General features: G+C 32.5%; 1 protein-coding gene across 2 annotated transcripts in view; it reads left to right on the top strand.

Annotated features, from left to right (window-relative positions):
* LOC139516960 (uncharacterized) overlaps positions 1-22,174 on the top strand; it is a 50,553-nt gene that overhangs the window by 4,805 nt on the left and 23,574 nt on the right. Inside the window, exons 2-6 of one of the 2 annotated variants that reach the window (XM_071307445.1) lie at positions 11,629-11,678; positions 14,257-14,365; positions 18,459-18,520; positions 19,950-19,997; positions 21,156-21,206. In XM_071307445.1, coding sequence (XP_071163546.1) covers positions 11,629-11,678; positions 14,257-14,365; positions 18,459-18,520; positions 19,950-19,997; positions 21,156-21,206 — 320 coding nt within the window. The remainder of the gene's footprint in view (positions 1-11,628; positions 11,679-14,256; positions 14,366-18,458; positions 18,521-19,949; positions 19,998-21,155; positions 21,207-22,174) is intronic. The other variant, XM_071307446.1, reaches the window with a different exon arrangement.

Here is a 22,174-nt window from a genome sequence, read left to right on the forward strand (position 1 = left end):
AGATAGATTTAAAAACCAACATTTGAACCAGGTAACATGAGAGTTATACAGAGCATATGCTTAATTAATTTGTAGATGAACACAATTATAACCGGTAATTTGAACTTCTCTGATCCAACAATACCTTATTTTGTTTTAAATTTTAGTTTTTCGTCACCACGTCAGATTTTTTAAGGGAAAACGGTACTATTTATTCTGCCATAGGCGACAATAGTAACATTTTCTAAATTTACCACTTTTTAAGATAAAAACCTGGATAAAACAGTTACATGTTGTGTTAGTACTTTATTATTCTGTTTTAAAAATTAAAGCCAAATAGTATCATGACCAACTTCCTACGGAGCTTGTTTATGTTATGCATGCCCACCGTCATTTTGCACCAAATTAATGAAATTTTGCAAGTCTTTTCGAATAATTCTCTAGAAAATATTTCAATAGGTTTCAAAATTTATATTGTAAATATACACACTGCAGTTATTCATAGATAAATAACAAATATATTGTACCCTTACATCCAATCACAGCGCTCCTAATCTGACTTCCTTCACCTGCCTTGGGTACACAAAAGGCCAACCTAATGCTGGGAAAATTTAATACTACCGTTTTCCCTTAAACGCTAACTATCGTGAACAGAGTGTGTGGATTTATGATACGCAGATGAATGTAAAAAGATATTTGGTGTTTGAACGATGCAATTGTAAAATGTTGAAACAATGTTTATTACACAAACTATTTCAATGTAAAGTCAAATCTTAAATTAATAAAAATATTTGCACGGCCAATATACTTTTACATATTTCTTCATGTTTTGATTGACGCTAAGCAATTAACAATCATTCAATGAATCATGTTATGATACAGTTTAAAAAACGAAATGTACTGTATTTAAGATCCATTCGTTTAATATGTTTGAGCTTTTGATTTTGCCATTTAAAGGGACTTTACTTTTTGAATTTTCCTCGGAGTTCAGTATTTTTGTGATTTGACTTCTTCCGATTGATATTTGTTTCTATCACCTTAATTCTTAACGGACACACATGTCTGCAAGTAAAGAAGATTTTTTTTAACACAGGACCACGCAAGGAAAAGTATTATCACTTGTCTTTTTTAAAGTCTTTTCTGTTCAAGCTGATCAGATCTATTTACCAGATAAGAAGTCATATCGCCAATACAATCGATATAAAGGAGAACACTTATGATTTACAGTTCGTACATGTAAACAAAAATGGTGATTTGACAAGAAAAATAGAACTTCTATGTGACCAAGAATCACTACTGTCGATGTTTCAAGTAAAAAATAAATCAGCGACCCGATCTCTAGGTTTTTATTATTCAAAATTCAAAATACAACTTAAACGGGAAACCCAGCGATTGTTTGCTTTATCATTTTCGATTGTATGTGAAATGATAATGTCTTAAATTATTTTTTTCAAATTTCAAAACAAAATGTGGGTAAATTAACGGTTGGGGATAAACGGCGTTGTTTTTCCATACTTTTAATCAAAATGTGAATATAAAAATGAAATAGCAGTTGTTTTGCGTTCACACCTGAAATTGTAAAAGAAAGAGATAGAAATTTACTCTTTATTGGTTACTTGTAATTTTGAAATATTTTATTGACAGGTATTTTCATCTATTAGCCAACAATCATCAATAATGGTGCTTTGAACAACCAAGATATATGTTTATGACCCAGACACTTTTTACTGCAATGAAATGTAGCTTATTACCTACGAATGTCAAATTCAAGGGAATTTTTTCTACCCTTTTTCGTATGCAACAGGATATGACGTAGTATATCAGTCGTCATTATCTATTATATCCCGTTACAAATTATTGAATTTTGTAAAAACTAATAATTTTCTAATCCCGGGAGTAGATTACCTTAGCTGTATTTGGCACAACTTTTGGGAATTTCGGGTCATCAATGCTCTTCAACTTTGTACTTAGTTGGGGTTTATTTTTTATTTTTTTTCTATGGTCGGGTTGTTGTCTCTTTGGCACATTCCCCATTTCCATTCTCAATTTTATTTATAACTTTTTTGATCTGATCGTCACTGATGAGTCTAATGTAGACGAAAAGTGCATATGGCGTATTAAATTATAATCCTGGTACCTTTGATAACTATTTACACCACTGGGTCGATGCCACTGCTGGTAGACGTTTAGTTCCCGAGGGTATCACCAGCCCAGTAGTCAGCACTTCGGTGTTGACATGAATATCAATTATATGGTCTTTTTTTTTTTTTATAAATTTCCTGTTACAAATTATTGAATTTTTTTGAAAAACTAAGATTTTTCTTATCCCATGAACAGATTACCTTAGCCGTATTTGGTAGGAATTTTAGGTCATTAATTATCTTAATGCTCTTCAACTTTGTACTTGTTTGGCTTTATAACTTTTTTGATCTGATCGTCACTGATGAGTCTTATGTAGACGAAACGTGCATATGGCGTATTAAATTATTATCCTGGTACCATTGATAACTATTCACACCACTGGGTCGATACCACTGCGGGTAGACGTTTAGTCCCCGAGGACATCACAAGCCCAGTAGTCAACACTTCGGTATTGACATAAATATCAATTATATGTTCTTTTTTTTTAATAAATTTTCTGTTACAAATTATTGATTTTTTTGAAAAATTAAGCATTTTCTTATCCCATAAACAGATTACCTGAGCCGTATTTGGCACAACTTTTAGGAATTTTAGGTCATTAATGCTCTTCAACTTTGTACTTGTTTGGCTTTATAACTTTTTTTATCTGAGCGTCACTGATGAGTCTTATGTAGACAAAACGCGCGTCTGGCGTATTAAATTATAATCCTGGTACCTTTTGATAATTATTTACATCTAAAAATTGTTAAGTTATGAACCAAAATAGCTTTGATATATATACAGAAAATCCCATGCATTATAATAACTAACATCCGATAATAAGCAATGCTTTCATAAATTGGTCAGGAAGTTCTTGACAAAACAACAAATCATCAGTTACATCCTGGTAGTTAGATACTCTGGACATTTTATACTATTAAATTGAGGTAAATGCACACGGAACGAATCGTCAGATACTTTTAACACCACTTTGTACTCGATCTTGGATTCAGATTGACAGTACTCATAATAACTATAACAAATGACAAATGCACATTGTCAATACTATTTTTTAATGTTTTTTATTATATATATACAGTGTCATATAAATATGTTACATGTATAATATATTAATTGCATATATAACACTTGCCTTTCTGTATACGTTATGAGTAAACACGATAACAACATGCGATCAAACTGATAATGACATTTTACACGGTAGGTATAGTGTCCGGCTAGGATCGTGGTTTTTCGAGTGATTTGATCGGGCTTTTTCGAGTGTGACCACTTTTTTTCGAGTGAATATGAACAAAAATGTAAACAATTAGACTTCATCTCTAACAAGACATGATATAGACGCTTGTGTTTGATATACAAAGTTATATTATGTATGATAGTATTTGATATTGAAAGATGGTACTAACCCGACATTATTTTTCGTTAAAAAAAATAAGCCTTAAAATGCTTTAATTCCAAAATACAGAATAAACCCATTTTTATACACATAACACTGATAATGTTGAAGGTAATGCATACAAGGAATCTATATATCCTAAAAAATACAGACACTTTACAAAAAATCTTGTTTTTGCATTGAAAACGACATTTTGAGACTTAATTCATTTGTTTATGTTCGGGTTTTTTCGAGAGCAGTCCGGGCTTTTTCGAGTGTGTAAATTTTTTTCCCAATGATTATACAAATTGCCTATAGTTTAAAATGCTATTTTTTAGTGTATTTACGATTAAAAATAATAAACAAACTAAGTTTCAAATTAAGTACTTTTCCAGGCATGAACCAATATACATTCGTCAGTTTGATAATGGTGTTCTAACACTTACATGTTATAAACATTCGTTCATTTGTATATATTTTGCTGTTTGTCATACATGTATTTTATAACTTTCATGTACAGTACATATTCGTGATGTCAACAATATAATGTATGCATAAATAATTTAGATTGAGACGTACATACAGATATTTTTATTCCTGATGATCTTTTCATTTCATTGTTTATTATGTATAAAATCTAGTTCAAATGTTTTGTCCATTGGAATAAAAATCGAACGGATTAATTGTGTCTTGTGTTTTGTGTTTTTAATTTTTCATTCTTTTGTTTTGTTTTTTTAATTTTTCATTCATGTTTTTTTTTTTGTGTTGGGGGCGGGGATCAGGCCTCCTTTAGAAGAATGTGTTTTAATACATAGCAATTTTCTGATTCTTCTTTGCTGTCCGGTACTGGATTTCTTACTCCGTTTTTTGATAAACCGCTGCACCATGGTCGCATGATACACCTGTCACGTTTTTAAAGTTAATTTCTCTTATGCATGGTTGTGTCTTATTATCTATAATTTCTTGCATGAATAGATATTTTTCGAATCGTCATTACACAGAGTGTGATATGAAAATACGAAAATCTGCGTTAATTTGATCTGCTGGTGTCACACCACCAATTATGAAAATACGAAAATCTGCGTTAATTTGATCTGCTGGTGTCACACCACCAATTATCCCCTCCAGTGTAGAACGTAGCCCTACTCTGACACAAAATAGCGCTTTCGATGTCCTTGTTTTCTTAAACTAACCAACAAATTTTTAAAAATCAAACTTTTGGTAAAAGACCATTCTGAGCCAACATTTACTTGTCTATGAGTTAGAATAAAAAATTGAGGATTATTGCGCTCCATGGTATACTAATTAAAGATTTCGAGAAAACCTCTATTCGAAGGTCAGTTTTTTTCTTACGGAAGGCTTTAAGGGTATTGACATGTAGAAATTTGATACGTGTACATATCAGGAAATACATGGTTTCTAGGAAGTTAAACTTAGGGTAAGATATTTTTGTAGAATAGATAGGGAATTTTAATTGGTGGTCTGACACCTTATACATCATCATAAGACGATATAACGGCATTTTCACTGGCTATTCGTTACTAGGTCATCATTGATGACCTTCAAAGGTTACGACGATGTACATTTCGTGTGCAAACTGCTAGAACAACGATTATCGGAATTTTTAGTTTAACGCAATGCGAGTGTTGGCCATATTAAGACAACTAGGTTTAATAACTTATGAGAATGGAATATCGCTTGATATCAACTCTCGATATTTTTATTCAAATAGTAATAATAAACGAGCCTTTGGCGAGTCAAAGGCTCGTTTATTATTATATTGAAATTAAATACATGTAACTCGAGTTGATAAACAGCGATATCTATTATCACTCGTTATGATTTATAAATAATTTCTCAATGTTAAAAACTTTACTTTTACAAAAATCTTCTCGTCTGAAACTACTTGACCAAGTTCATTATAGAGAGAGATAACTGGAATCAGCAAGAATGTTCAGTAAAATAAGATCTACAAACAAGTCACCATTACCAAAACAGATAATTTTGCCATGAATTATATTCTTGTCTTTAATGTTGAAGAGTGCCCTTTGTTTGACATGCACTGCAGCAAATATACTAAGGTGCGTGACACAGGCTCTTAAGAAACTCTATAATGTTTAATAAAATCCCATAACTCGGAAACGTAAAATCAATAATTTCTAAAAATTCAAAAGGGATGATACCGCAATAGACAATTCAACGAAGTTTCATGTAAATTAGTTACAGCGTTTTTGAGTTTTTGTCAGACATGCTGACGATGGACGAATGGACAACGGGTTACCATAATACGTACCGTATAACAACTTCATGGTTCACTACGAAGTTTTTAGTTACTTTGACAACAAAAGTACCAAAGTGGAAAGGGATTAATATTGCAAAAACTTTCCCAATCAACTATTAATAAATATGTTTAAACTAACAAAAGTACCATGAAATGAAGTTAAAAAGATTATGATTCTCCTGCACTTTGTTCTAAATACCTTTTATAAAGGATCTAATCATTTTTAATTTAATACTGGAAAGTTGTGGTAGAACGATTTCCGAACAGAAAACTTGCATTAAATTCAAAAAGGTTAGTTTTGATCAATGCAGTATTATATTTTCATGATTTATTGAGAACAAATAATATTTTCATTCATTAAATTACAGGTATAAACTAAAAAAGTTATTTTTTAAAGGCTAGAATACCTTTTTTCTTATTCAAATTTTCTGTAAAAAAAAACCCGCACGATTTCACAGTTGCTCTCGAAAAAACCCGGACAATAATAAACACTGAATTTTTGGTATAAATACAAGGAAATTGTGCTTCTTTGTTGATCGAAACAAGTAAAGTATTAAAAATAAGATGGGTAGTAATGTAAAAAACTATTATAATGTGTTATCACTCGAAAAAGCCCGAACTACACTCGAAAAAAATGGACCGAATCACTCGAAAAACCTCGATCTTAGCCGGACACTATACCTACCGTGTTTTACCTCTCTGATAAACTAACCACTTCTCCCTTCTCTTTCCTGAATGGATAATTTATGACGTTTCTCCTTCCTCGTTATCCTAGGAATAGACATTCAACTTTTTGCAGTCTTTGAAATATACCCAACCTCTCATGAAGAATGGAACTGAGATAGCATTATCCTTTAACTTTTTTTTTGTACATGCAGATGAAGTCCGTTCACTAAATATTTCACAAACATGTGTTGACCATGTTAAAAGCATCTCCCCATCGGACTTGATATGTGTACCCTAGATACAGTAAAGTCTGTATCATACATTGACTTACAACTTGAGTTGGCAATGATGTTCGGTTGAAACTTTTAAACAAAATGAATGGTTTTAGCTTCTTATTACAAACTTTCTATTTCCATGTAATGTAACAGCAAACATTCTAACAGCGCATGCATACGGGGTATACTTAAAAAGTGATTCGGAAATAGAAATATGGTCACTTGGTCTTTTCCCGACCGGCAGTAAAACGCTTGCTAAAGTGGGGCGTCCTTTTAGCTGTGTGGTATGTATCAAGTTTGCAGCCACGTCTGGTCAGAATGGGGACGTTGAATCAGATGCCTCATGTAAAGAGAGCGCCTCGCTCTTTGCACGGTAAGAACCCTTGAGAACAACCCTGTGAGGGTTCCGTAGGTGGCCTGTTACAAGGCAAAATTTCTGTCCCTATCCAATATACCCTAATTTTCAAGTGACAGTCCAAATTTCCCCGACCATCATCCAGGATGATGTGTGCTGTTTTAGAATTTCAAATGTGACGTCATTTTTTGTGCTTTTTTACAATTTCAAATGTGACCTAATTTTTGTGTTGGATTATGTTGGTTTATGTAATGTATCCGGTTTTTGTTTTCTGTAATTAATTAATACTTCAGTTTTATCAAGTTTATCTATTATATAGTCATTTTATAAAATTAACTGTTTGCAAAAGTATAAATTATTCTAAATGATAAGGATGTTCTTATCCCAAGCAGAAAACCAAAGCCGTATTGGGCACAACTTTTTTGAACTTTTTGGTCCTCAGTGCTGTTCAATTTTGTTTTTGTTTTGGCTTTCAAACTTTTTTTATCTGGGCGTTACTAGTTAGTCATGTGTGGACCAAACGCACTTCTGGCGTATTAAATTTCAAACCTGGTGCCTTTTGCTAGGTATTATTCGTGTGTTTTTTGTCCAATATGTTCTCCTATTTATTTGTATTGTAGTCCTGTAATGTTATATTGTCATTTTTATGTTATATTTAACATTGCCATTAAAGCGATAGGTTTGGCATGCCACATAACCAGATTCAACTCACCATTTTTTTCTTTAAAAAATGTTTTGTACTAAGTCAGGAATGTGGCCATTGTTATATTATAGTTTGTTTCTGTGTGTGTTACATTTCAACGTTGTGTTTCTGTTGTGTAGTTTGTTTTCTCTTATATTTGAGTGTGAATTCACATTACTATAAGACGTGTCACGGTACTTTTATATCCCAAATTCTTGTATTTAGTTTTGATGTTACATTTGTTATTCTCATCGGATTTTGTCTAATGCTTAGTGCGTTTCTGTGTGTGTTACATTTTAATGTTGTGTCGTTGTTCTGCTCTTATATTTAATGCGTTTCCCTCAGTTTTAGTTTGTAACCTGGATTTGTTTTTTTTTTCTATCGAGTTTCGAACAGCGGTATACTTCTGTTGCCTTTATTTCTCTATCATTACAAGACCTACCTATTGTATTTATTGTTAACTTGTTCTCGTCCTGCACATGTATGAATTATTTGCCACTGGACATTAAGCAACCAACAATCAATATATCAATCCAAGGTGAATCACTACTTCTTAGCTTGATTGTCCTTTTTGTTATTTTTTTTTTATAGAAGATTACTGCGCATGTACTAGAAAGCTAATAAACCAAATAGTCATAGCGGTAAATTTAAGTATCCCTCTGATAATTTTACAGACGACATGAGTTGATTGACAATTTTGTAATACATGTATAAATGTAAGAGATAGCCACGGATAATTTTCAATTTAGCCGTCTTTACAAAAAAAAAAATTTCGACTGTGATATCACCGAACGAGAATTGTGGCCAAATTTGTTAACATGAGGAACATGAAGGATGACACATCTTGATCAGGATCTGCCTACCCTCCGGGAGCACATGCTATCACCCCTGGTTTTTGTTTAAATTTGTGATGCTTAATATTTAGTGTTATATGTCATGTTTTTATAGAAGAAAGGCGAAAGATACCAAAGGGATATTCAAACTCACAAGTCGAAAATAAACTCACAACGCCATGGCTAAAAAAACTCGAAACAATCTTGCGGTGTTCTCATGTTCCTCAGAAGGGTAAACGAATCCTGCTCTTCGTGTGGCAACTGTCGTTTTGCTCGGCAATAAGTCTAATTCGGTATACACTGTTGTTTGTTTTTTCCGTATATTTTCATTTTTTTGTTTTGTCATGGTTTTGTCGGTCTCTTTTCGACTTACTAGTTTTGATTGTTGCTTTGGTATCTACCACTATTTTTATACACACATACTAGTCCTTTAATGGTTTTCTCTCAAACTGTAATTCTGCCCTTTTTTTCTCAAATTAAGATTTACACATGAGAAAAAAATATGTGGATTCGTCTAATGGGTTGGTCATTGGTACCGAAGAGTATTAGCGCCACACATTTTTATTTTTTTATTTTTGTTCGTATGTTTGCGTTTAACGCAAACCTTTGCGTTATAACGCATGCCTTTGCGATATAACGCAAACCTTTCGCAAACCTTTGCGATATAAAGCAAACCTTTGCGTTATAACGCAAACCTTAAACCTTTGCGTTATAACGGAAACCTTTACGTTATAATGCAAACCTTTGCGTTATAACTCAAAAATCTTGATTTCAATATATTGTATATATGTCCGTCTGTCATTCATTTCGGATGTGATTTACTAGTAGATAAAAAAAGAAACATACATACAAGGCCAAATCATTATAATAAATATGCATAGGAATAATGGAATACTTGAAGTGCAATTATACATAAATTAAGACTGATTTGTGCATCAGAAAAGTATATAATTTAACAAGAAAATAGATATAGTTTAGTATATAGTCATATTTAAATTGAAAGATCAAAAATAATGTCACACAATTGTGAAACCTCCATGTACAATAGACAAAATGATCTTTCTGCTTTAAAATGAATTATTAATAAGGAAACATTTTTTTTAAATCTCAGAATATGATCAAGATTCTTTGATAGAAAGTCATTGAATTTTCATTTCAATATAATGAAGTATTTTTAAGATGCTTGGGTAGCAATTTGAATAGAGAAAACATAATTTTATTAATAAAACATCTTCATTCTATACAATTATTGCCAAAGGGTAGCTTGTTTGAATCTAACCTACTTTACACAGTTCTCAAACGAGAGCTTACTTTGGAAGTATATTTATATTCGGTTATAGCTATATTAGCATGGTTGATTTTTTTCTTAAGTATAACCTCAATTTACTCAATTTTCTTTGTAATATATATACTAGTAGTAACATGGATATCGTTTTTGGGGACCTTTATAGTTTGTTGTTCAGTGTGAGCCAATGCTCCGTGTTGAAGACCGTACTTTGGCCTATGATGGTTTACTTTTACGAATAGTGACTTAGATGGAGAGTTTTCTTATTGGCACTCATACCACATCTTCTTATATTATTATGCTCATTATTAGTCAATGATATGATCTAATTATTCAAGCATTTTACTTTGCAATGACTACAAAGGTGATAAATTTTAATATATACAGCCTCCTCCATTAATAACTACTGTTTCGTTTGAATCTTAAGGTAGCACAATACAAAGATTTTATAACTCCAACTCCCAAGTTTTAAAATGCTGTAACTTTCTTAATAAAGCTTGAAAATTTATAAAAGTGGTAGTTTTGGATAGCTAACAGATTACTCTTTCAAATAAATGCAATGTTAGTATTATGCTTTAATTATGTAACCAATTATAATGTTAACTGTGTCTAAAATATTTTTCACCAAATTTCCACTTTCAAATGAAATTAGCTTCTGCATAGGTATCCCTAGAGGGTTGATTTTATTATATGTTGTTCCTATGGCCATTATCTACAAAAGGGTGTCTCAGATTTTAGATATAATGTATAGAACAAATTTTACACCTAATTAATCATTATCTTCTTTTATGTGGTTAGGATGTTTACACTAATTAGAGATTTGTGAGAGAATGGAATACCATAGAGACAATCTGAGACACCCTTTTGAAGCCCAAAATGTGTTGATTAAGATTTCGTTAAATTTTTTAGTATAGTTAAAGAGATGATAGAGCTACATTCATTCAAGTGAACGTACCCAGATTTTGCCACTAATTACATAATAATTGATTACATAATGATTGCATAATAAAAATATTGCATTCATTTAAAAGATAAATCTTTTATCTATCTATATATACCTCTTTTATTATTTTCTATGCATTCATAAGAAAGTTACAGCATTTCAAAGGTTAGTGATTGGAAGTAAAAAAATCTTTGTATTGTGCTACCTTAAATAAGAAATAAGATAAAACAAATGTTTGCGTTATAACGCATTTGGGTTGCGTTATATCGCAAATTAAAACGCAAAGGTTTGCGTTGTATCGCAAAGGTTTGCGTTATAACGCAAAGGTTTGCGTTATTTCGCAAAGGTTTGCGTTTTATCGCAAAGGTTTGCGTTATAACGCAAACATAGGAAGAAAAATAAAAAAAATAAATGTGTGGCGCTAATACGCTTCCGTACATTGGCCTACAAATAGTTATTTGTTTTATCCATGAAATGTTATGAATATTGTTGAATGCACTATGAACATTTTATGAGGGGATATACTTTCATGATCTTTGATGCATTTCCATTAAATTTCCTGGTCAATTTTCTTCAGTGCAAAGGCAGTATTAGCAATATTTCCCTCTTGATGGGTCAAGATATTAGTGATGCCGACAGTTGTAAATTATAAGATTGAAACGTATTTTATTGTTTAAAGTTGTTCTGAAATCATCGTTTATTCATCAATGATCATTGTGCTTAATATTAATGTTACAAAAAAATCGAATGTGTTTACCTTTTGAAATATATCAAAAAACCTGATTTAATCAAAATACGTTTTTTGTTTACAGAAACTTCTGCTGTGCCCACTTTTATGAAAATTCTGAGAAAAAATGCATAGGTGAGAAAACATGATACGCATATAAATATTAGAAAGTTAATACATATAATTTTCTAGCCGTTTCGACCAAAAGGTTTAAATGCATATTTAGATGTTATATAATTATTTCAAGTTGAAGTAATTGATCTTTATTTGCGTTGCAAACTGATCATGAACCCGTTTTAAGTATCTCGTTCTCCAAAGCATTTTATCAATTTCGTATAATCGTCAAAAACATTTTTCACTCGGTCAGTGTGGTTGTGATAATATAGCAGCTAGTTAATGGTCGTGTTTTGAAGCCGAAGTTTACCGATTGTCACATTTGTAAACAATCAACAAAGCAGCATGGATATTAAGGTAAGCACGTGTATAAAAGAGAGACGAAAGATACCAAAGGGACAGTCAAACTCATAAATCGAAAACAAACTGACAACGCCATGGCTAAAAATGAAAAAAGACAAACAGAAAAACGATAGTAAACATGACACAACATAGAAAACTAAAGAATAAACAACACGAACCCCACCAAAAACTAGGGGTGATCTCAGGTGCTGCGGAAGGGTAAGCAGATCCTGCTCCACATGTGGCACCCGTCGTGTTGCTTATGTGATTACAAATCCGGTAAATAGTCTCATTCGGTAGGTCACATTCATGAAAGGGAAGGGGATTGTAGTTACGACGTAAGGAACATATCCGATATCATTTGTGAAACGGTTATTCCATAACGGTCAACCAACTCGTGATGGCGTCCGTAAAATTTACGAAGGGATGATTTCAACTTCACCATTTGGAACTCTTGGTTTAATAGCTTCCTTGTGAGCAGCAACCCTCTAGCAAGAAAATCATGATAGGAAATGCAAGCACGGGAATATCGTATCAATTGGGAGATATATACCCCGTTTGCAGGTGTATATCATGTACAATTAGCTATAGTTTGTCTCGATGACGGAGCGATGTTTACTTTTGTTGACTCTCTCTGCTACTTGGTTGTCCCCTTTCGCAATTGCGTATTGTGATCACTGGATTTTTTTCGTGAAATGTCACGCTGAAGTAACTGAAATAATCGACCTTTTCTTTTTTTTAAATTTAGAACATAAGAAATGTTTCTAATGACGTAACTATTCATTTTTAAATCAACAGTTGGAAATTATCAAAGCAAAGCAGTTTAAAGGGGTGAGGGACCCGTCCCCTTTAAAGGAAACATTTAGTTGATAATTCAGGGAATAATTGGAGCGGCCATCCTCTTATGGTAGTCAGTACTCCCTTCTTTTTTTATGATAGTGCATGTTATGGTGTTTATTGATACTTCGTGTAGTGATATTTATTGTATGATTTACCATCGGATTATTGTATACACCTTTAGAATTGGAACGTTAAACAGTACTGACGTCCTATTTGTATTTTCAATATACTAGTATAAGGTTATATTGATTAACTGATTAACGAAAGTCCAGATAGCTGGCCATTCCTTTATTACACATTTCTAAGCAACAAAAAGTTATTTCGCCAGTGGTAACATTTAAGCCCGACTTTCAAAAGCCAACGTTTATGTTGTTTAGATGAGCAATTATTGAATAGTTGTGACGCAATTGATGTCTCAACATTCCCAGAATAAGATTCACTGGACCAGCGTTATTCATATTTGTAAGCCCCAAAAAAGCAGTTCCTTAATTGTTCAGTTGAATTGCAGTCCTAACGAGTATATATATACAAGGTCATGTTTTTCTCTGACTGTTTATGACGTCTTTACACTAAATCCATTGGATGTTGGATGTGTACGAAATAATAATTTAGTCTTAAAGATACATATTTTTTTCATTAGTTGTTAGTGGCTTTGAACTAGCTGTCAGTTAACTGCGAGTACTCTAAGATATGTACCTAGTGTCTTTTTGTTGTTGGGATGTACAAGAACTCAGCCACGTCCACTTGTATTTTTGTCCATCTGATGAGTAAAGCCTTATCAACTGATTTTTATAGTTCGTTCTTATATTGCACTGTTATACCACTGTCTCAGGTTAGGGGGAGGGTTGGGATCCCGCTAACATGTTTAACCCCGACACTTTATGTATGTTTGTGCCTGTCCCAAGTTAGGAGCCTGTAATTCAGTGGTCGTTTGTTTATGTGTTACATGTTTGTTTTTTGTTCATTTTTTGTACATAAATAAGGCTGTTAGTTTTCTCGTTTGAATTGTTTTACATTGTCATTTCGGGGCCTTTTATGGCTGACTGTGCGGTATGGGCTTTGCTCATTGTTGAAGGCCGTACGGTGACCTATAGTTGTTAATGTCTGTGTCATTTTGGTCTCTTTTGGAGAGTTGTCTCATTGGCAATCATACCACGTCTTTTTTTTTATATGTATTTTATAATTTAAAGCACTCAACATGCAATTCAGTGTTTGATAAATTTATTTAACTCATGTTAAAAACTCACGAGACTGACAAATGAACACATGATTTTATATCCACGTCTAAAAACAAATTGCAGTAATAGTTTGTCGGTGTTTGCGATCTTTGAATTAAACGGCTTGAATCTACTAGTATATAGAATGAATAATTTGAGTTGGAAAAAAGTTGATAATTCGTAATGATTTTGTATTGTAGAGTGCAACATTGGATATACTTCCGAAAATGGTACAACGTGTTTCAAATGCCCACAGCCTTTCTATGGATTCCACTGTGCTTACAAATGTAGTTGTAATGATGATCAAATGTGAGTAAAGGGCTATACTCGTAAACGAGTAACGTCAAAAGAAGAGGGTACATTTCTCTTATTTTGAAAGTTTGTCAGCAACAGTAAAACAACTGGTATAAATCGAACATTGGGAGTGGCCAATGACCTTTTCTTCATTTATATCTTCAATAATACATGGTATCATGGTAATATGCAAAACCATTGCATTATCAGAATGATAAACGACGGGTGATTTTATTGTATTTCTGTACATAAAACGTCGTAATATTGTTTGAAAATAATAATAGCAACTGCTTCACTTTTTTATATTGTCAGTACACGATAAGACTTAACTTTTTCATCAGCTTTCTCCGTTTAAAAGATGTGCACATGATTTATATCATTGTTGACTCTAGGACATATGCCTTGAGTCAAAAGATGAATTTTGAAAATGTTTTATATTTTCAACTTTATTTTCTACCTTTTCCATAAGCAAGTTTGACGTCTGATGTCTAAGAGAATGTTTTAAATGGAAATTCTTATATGTTCAGTTCTAAGAATAAGTCAAAATCTGATAACATTTTCTATTAACGTACAAGTTCACAATATGTGCTGCAGTGACAAAAAGAACGTTCTATTTATTTAGATTTTGGTAAGGCAATCTTATGTCACGGTAGTCCGATCATAACATAATTTAACTGGTATTTATAAAAGATAATAGAATTTAAAAAAAAAAAAAAAAAAAAAACTGACGTCAAAAGGAACTCAAAAGATTGACGACAGATCGTTTAATCTGATTCACTGTAATAAAACGTGGCGGACCTAATATTGACAAAAAATTTGATTAGGTAAATCATCTTAACCACTGAATTTAATTCCTCCTATCGATTCAACCAACATACTTTAAACATAAAAGGAAGTATTGAAAAACGCATTTCCTGTATTTCATTCAGACAGAACAAACCCGGAAAAAAACAAAACGGAAAGATTAGGAGGGATGCGAAAGATATAAAAGGGACATTCAAACTTCATGAGTCGAAAATAAACTAACAAAGACATTGCTCAAAAAGGAAAAGATAAACAGACAAATAACAATACAAAAACACAACACAGAAAACTGAAGACTGAGGAAATACGAACCTCATCAAAATCCGGGCTGAACTCGGGTTCTCAGGAAGTGTATACCACTAAGTTTTTTTTTGTAATATTATATACAGTATTAAGTTTTCCTTTAGAAGGTGTTGTCTCTGCTTCTTTAGCAAGCGACTCTATGTGTATTGCCTTATCTGATTTGGCTATACGTTTTACTTCTTTGTCTTTGACTAAATATTCTTTTCTTAGAGAAGATTGAATTCGTTCTGATTATGCGCTCTTTAGTTTTGTCTTGATGTCTTTTCTCTGCTGAGAGCATTTATAGGTGTCATCACTTATTCTTTTCTTTCTTTCACGTTTTCTGAGTCATATAGTGTTTTTGAAGTTTCTTTAAACACTTTTTTCCATTTTACCCCATTCCTGTTATAAGCTTTCTACTTTGCTTGACTCATTGTCTTGTAGATCTTCTAACACTTGAAATTTGTTTCTATGATCGATCTTTAATTTCTTCATAATTTCAGTTTGTTATATAACAAGGACACTTTCTCCACAAAAAGTAACCAAGTAGTTCTCAATTTTTGTTTATAGTGCCAAGTCCATGTCTGCCCATTACTCTATCTCTATCTAAGTTGTCATTCCCTTCTTAAGCATTCATGTCTCCTAAGACAATAAAGATGCCGTAGTGTTTTTCAAGGTATACTTTGAAGTTTATCATACAAGGTTTTCTTTATTTTCATCACCGGTATCATTTGTTGGTGCTTATCATTGTACCATTGTCATCTTTGCATATTTGAAACGGAACCTTTCAACACACCTGTGCACTATATCCTTCTAAAATAACTAACTATACACAGATATATGTATAAATATACTATGGGTGCACTTGGTAAAAGATAACTACATGTTTAAATGCATAACCTCTAAATTCACCGAAATTGTAAAAATATTCAATTTAGCTCTCGCCTCGATATAGCCTTTTTGTGCAAATGTGGCGTAAAGCAAACAACAATCAATCAATCAATCTCAATTCACCATAAACATTATTGAAACACATTGATATTAGTGTACAAAATTAAAAAGCCAATCCCCTTCCTTAACACTCCATCTAAAACAAATTTCTGTAACAAAAAGTTTAAAAGTATTTTTCCACAAAGCTAGATTATCAAAGTCCAAGTCCATGTAATTTTCTTCCAATTCAAATCTAGCGTTTCATCTGTGATGCTGCTCATCATCATGATGATGCCTGCCTTCTTGAAGTTGTCTGATTGTCAATTTGTTGTTAATAAAATGAATTGTATGCGTCTGTCATTCACGCGAAGGGGTTTGCTATCTCAATTATCTTATCTCCTATACATTACTAGAAACCGCGTGGAGACATTGTATTTTCGATAATAGGTAAGTAAGCGGGGATTATTGCAATACAGGTTAGGAGTGATGTTACGTCTTTTTATATAAAAAAAAAACCACGGTGTTCTTAATGCATTTTTACAGACGAAACAAATAATCATGAACGATTGAAATAAATCCATAAAATACATTCAAAGCTAACAAGTTGTTATTGTTTACAGTTTTTTGTTTATAGACCAATGGAAATAGATTCTTAATAGAAGCGATATTGAAGACTTAATCACTTTGATATAGCACTAGTCTAATTACCGCATGTTTTAAAATAAATCGGTAAGATAAATTCGTTACATTGTGTGCTAGTGACTTATTTTGTGATTTTACTATTTGTGCTTCCTTTTCTACAAAACGAATTTCCATCTTCTCGTCTGCGTGTTGTATATTATGAATTCGACCTTCTATCTCTTATCTATCTCTCTGTCTTGGAGAAGTGTTCCTTGTTTATGATTTAAAAAAAAAATCGAAGGGATCTTGAACATAGGTGTCTGATATTCAAAGATCTTACCAACTGAACGAATGACTACTTCCTCCTCACGGCCAGCTACATAGCCATATTACAACACCTTCCTATTAAAGTTAACTGCTTTTCTAGCCTATCTCTGCTGTTACGAAACGTTAGAGACTCTTGATGACTGTTTTGGAAGCGTCTATTTGGCATTTATTTCTCAAACAGTCTTACTTTAAAAATGGATTTAAGTATTGTAGTTTGTAGTATATTTTATTTTGTTCATGACTGACAAGTGGGTTTTTTTTCTATTTCTTTTAAGTTTTTTGTGTAAAAAGAGTCGATGTATTTTAGCACTGTGAAATGTTTTTCCTTGACTGACTATAACGTATTAACATTAAATTCATTGCATGTTGGATTTTGTACTGATAATGTTTTTTTTTTTACCAAAATATATGATTTTTTTCATTAGTTGTAATTGGATTTGATCTACCTTTCAGTAACACTGAGTGTCCTTAGTGTTCTAGTTTTTCTTTTGTGTTTCTGGTTTTGTTAAACACTTTTCATCTGATTTCATCGTTTGTTCTCAATTTGTGATGTTACATTTGTACGCCACTTAGTAAACGTTTTTGGTGACTTTAAAAGTGTATAACTCCGCAACATTCTATATGTACCTGTCCCTAGTCAGAAGCTCGTACTTTTGTTTATATTTGTTAATCGTATATATTTTGTTAATAGATGTGGTCGTAAGTTTTCTTGATTGAATTGTTTTATATTTGCCATGTTGTGGGTTTTTATTGTTTGCTGTTCGGTATGAATTATGAATTGTTAAAGGTCGTACTGTAATGACATGACAATATAGTTTAATCGACGATAGAGGTCAGAAAATAAATTAACTTGGCTGAATATGTGATCAAATGACTTAACAGTGATGCTAAACCCATAACTGTTTTGGACATTTCTGACCTTACGCTATTGAATGATGCAAACTTAACACGACACCGAGTCTTACTTCGTCATTTGCAAATCCTTCTCAGCGAACATTGTTGAATTGTGTATGTTGATGTCTTCTTTGATCATTTTGACGGTGAACGTTCAGGGTCAACAAACGCTACAAAAAAATCTGAAAAGGAAATGATGATTTTTAAGTTATTAATGATAATGGGTTTATGTTTGGATTTTTTTTTCCAGATGCGACCATCAAATCGGTTGTTTGATACTAAAACATACAGATTCTTCAAGAAATGAAGAAGGTAATTACTCAAATATTGACCCTCAGAAAGTCTGTCACACATGTTTCTTTAATATTATTCGTCTTTGCGTTATTTGAAGTTATGATTTTTCATACCCCCGCTTCAAAGGATGTCAAAGATATCCGTTCGTACTTTGGGATTTCAGTCGCAGGCATTGTTAGCTGTTTGCATACCGAATAATTCTATCTATCCTGCATTTTGTGTTAGCTCATACATTAAAAGCTAAACATATATCGCTAGCTTGTATTTGTATACTATAGAGATATTGCTTTAAAGCTCCGCCAACTACCGGGCTATTTTCTTGTATTGCTGTTGACAAGTGATCTTATAATGTGAATTGCAATTGTATTCCAATGACGTATTGCCCCTTTCTAATAATGTTCCAGTCTCCGATCCACAACCAAGTTTCGGCTCATAGACATAAACAGCAGGGACGCATGATATTTAGATAAGTCAACATAGCGGAAATCAACTTCTAATAGGTATAATTGCTCCCAAATGACAATTTTGTTTTGCGTTTTAACTTATCTTGCAAACAAGAAAAAAAAGAGACACAAAAATACAAAATATTACAAACAGAACGAGATATAAAATAGGAGCAAAAGATACTAGATTGACACTCAAACTCATAGATAAAAAATTAACTGAAAAATCCATGGCTACATAAAAAAAGACAGACAGACAAACAATAGTACACAAAACACAACATAGAAAAAAAAGCAACGAAAATCCAACCAAAAACTGGGAGTGATCTCAGGTGCTCTGGAAGGGTAAGCAGATCCTGATCCACATTTTGCACTCGTCGTGTTGCTCATGTTATGACAAACCCGGTATATAGTCCAATTTGGTAGGTCACACTCGTAAAAAAGGAACGGGATTGTAGTAACGACATGTGGAACGATATCATCTGTGAAACGGATCTTCTATTACGGTCAACTAACTCAAGTGGTCTTTTGTCTCTTTATAGGCCTTTTTTTTAATCTGTAACCAACGATTTTGTATCATTCCTCTCTTTGCATTTGAACCAGAACTATGGTAGTAAAAGAAAACTGTATAAAGCCAAAATTATCATCGAGAAAAGACAACAAACTAACGAAATTTTGGAATATTTTATTTACCAGTGTTTAAAATGCACAAAGGTGAAAGTGAGCCAAAAAACTCTAGTTTATGTTTTTTTGTTCAATTTGCAATCCATTCTTTCATCTTTTAATTTTGTACACCAGAAACCCGTTTTGTCTACAAAATGCTCTCCAGTGACAGGTAAAACAAATCTTTTTTATTCAATTCTAAAAGATATTTAAATAAAAATTATGATTTAAAGAGATGAATATTAAGTCATCATAATTCCGTCATATTAAGTGAAGAACAGGCAATAGTCGTTCAGAAAAGATCAGAAAAATATTTTAAACGATGAACTTCTATATTTCAGAAGTTGATATTTCACATACATTGCCTCAGAGTAGTGTGTCATTTTCTGGTAAGTACACAAACATAATAGAAAATTTGGCAAGACATCATCTGAAAGGAATGATTAGTTATCAAAGGTACCAGGCTTATAATTTAATACGCCGGACGCGCGTTTCGTCTACATAAGACTACGTGACGCTTACATTAGATTACCTCAGCCGTATTTGACACAACGTTTTGGAATTTTGGGTTCTCAGTGCTCTTCAACTTCATACCTGTTTGGCTTTTTAACTTTTTTGATCTGAGCGTCACCGATCCGTCCTATGTAGACGAAACAATCGTCTACATAGGACTCAAAATTATAAGCCTGATACCTTTGATAACTATTTGGTGTTCAATGTTACGTTCATTGAAGCCATAAAGTTCTTAAGATTCGCCAACATTTCATCCTTGTCAAAGGAACCTTTATGATGCTTTTGTTCTACTAAGAGTGAAGAGTGTTCTACAAGGTAAATGTTCATTCGATGGACAAAATTTATGTACACAGTGAAAGATGGTCTTTTGGAATACTATATAGATATAGGAAGATGTGGTATGAGTGCCAATCAGACAACGTTCCATCCAAATAACAATTTATAAAAGTAAACCACTAAAGGTCAAGGTACTATAACTGTTTACTCGCGTAGATATATTGACCATGTGAGACTTCTAAAAATCTCTGAAGAATTCAGGAGAGCTTCTAACTTTGAATGCTGAAATTTTTTTTAGACTAATTCTATTAAAGAATTAGATTTTCCACCCTGGCTATATACAACCATTCTTAATGTTAGATTGAAATATCGTCTGATAGAAATAACCAACAATGCTTTTCAATATAAAAATGATAGCATTCGTTATAAATGTATTGCTTTTAGAAACCATATGGCATATTTGGTAAAAATTTAATGAAAAGGTAAAACCTGTTTACAAAATCTATGACAAATTAAATTGGACGATTTTAGTTTTTTGGTTATTAATTTCCCCACCTTAGCAGCAATATACCATCCAAAATGTCCTCTTATAATTTTAGGCGTTTCGTTTAAATGAAGAGACGATAAATAAGTTCCGTAATAATATGTGTGGAGGCCAAACAATAGACGTTGCGAATAATAAGGAAACTATAATATTACGAAAAAATCCAGTTCACAAAAACTGTTCTAACTTAAAATGATGTACTGATATATTTCAGAAGAAATTGCTAATGCACATACTTTGACTCAGAGTAAGGTGCCAGAAACTGGTAAGTACACCAATGTAACAAAAAATTTGGTACGATATAGTCTGTGAGGAATTATCCATGGAGTACTAACTCACGTCTTTCTGTTGTAATTTTAATCATTGTACTTTAGCTTATAACGTTCAATAAATACAATTGAAAGGTTTGACTCAAATAATGCAAGTACGGTACACTTATTTTATTTATATTTCACATTAAACAATGACATATACTGAACATTTTTAGATTTCGGAAACTACAGTATGTGCAACTGTTTCTCCTTAGGCGGTAATGGTAACGTTTTCTTCTGTAACTCAGTCCATATCGTATGTATAAAGGCTCGTTTCGAAGCTGAGACATTTTCACAAATTATGTGGTTAAATTTACTTGGGGTTGAAAGTGAGATTCATTTTCCCGAAAATTAACAAACCCCGGAAATCCCTGTGATGCGGTTATTCGTGGTAAAAAATCCCTTTTGCACACAATAAATTCTTTGAAAATTTAATACTTTCAATACATTTGATAACTCCATATTCTTTACACTTTTATTTTATGGTCCTCTTCTTTCCAAATCAACACATCAGTGATACTAACCCATTTGATAATCTGAGACAAATTACATTTACCGACCTATTGTTGTATGACATCTAACAACAACTTCAGGTTGGCATAGTTTGTCAAGGGCAAAATGGCGTGAACCAAAGTATCTAAGCATTATGAGGTCCTGATCATCAGTTCACCTTTTTTTAAAGTGTTAATAAAATTGAGAAAGGAAATGGGGAATGTGTCAAAGCGACAACAACCCGACCATAGAGCAGATAACAGCCGAAGGCCACCGATAGGTCTTCACTAATGTAATGTGACTTCTGCTTTTGGTAATGATTGCTTCTTCCTTTTTTCCACATATGAGTTTAATTGAAACCTTTTTATTTATCTTTCATTTTTATTCTGATGAAAACCTGACTAATTGTAAAAAAATGTTCACTTTCATA

The sequence above is a fragment of the Mytilus edulis genome, chromosome 3 (assembly GCF_963676685.1).
Source record: "Mytilus edulis chromosome 3, xbMytEdul2.2, whole genome shotgun sequence".
NCBI lineage: Eukaryota > Metazoa > Mollusca > Bivalvia > Mytilida > Mytilidae > Mytilus > Mytilus edulis.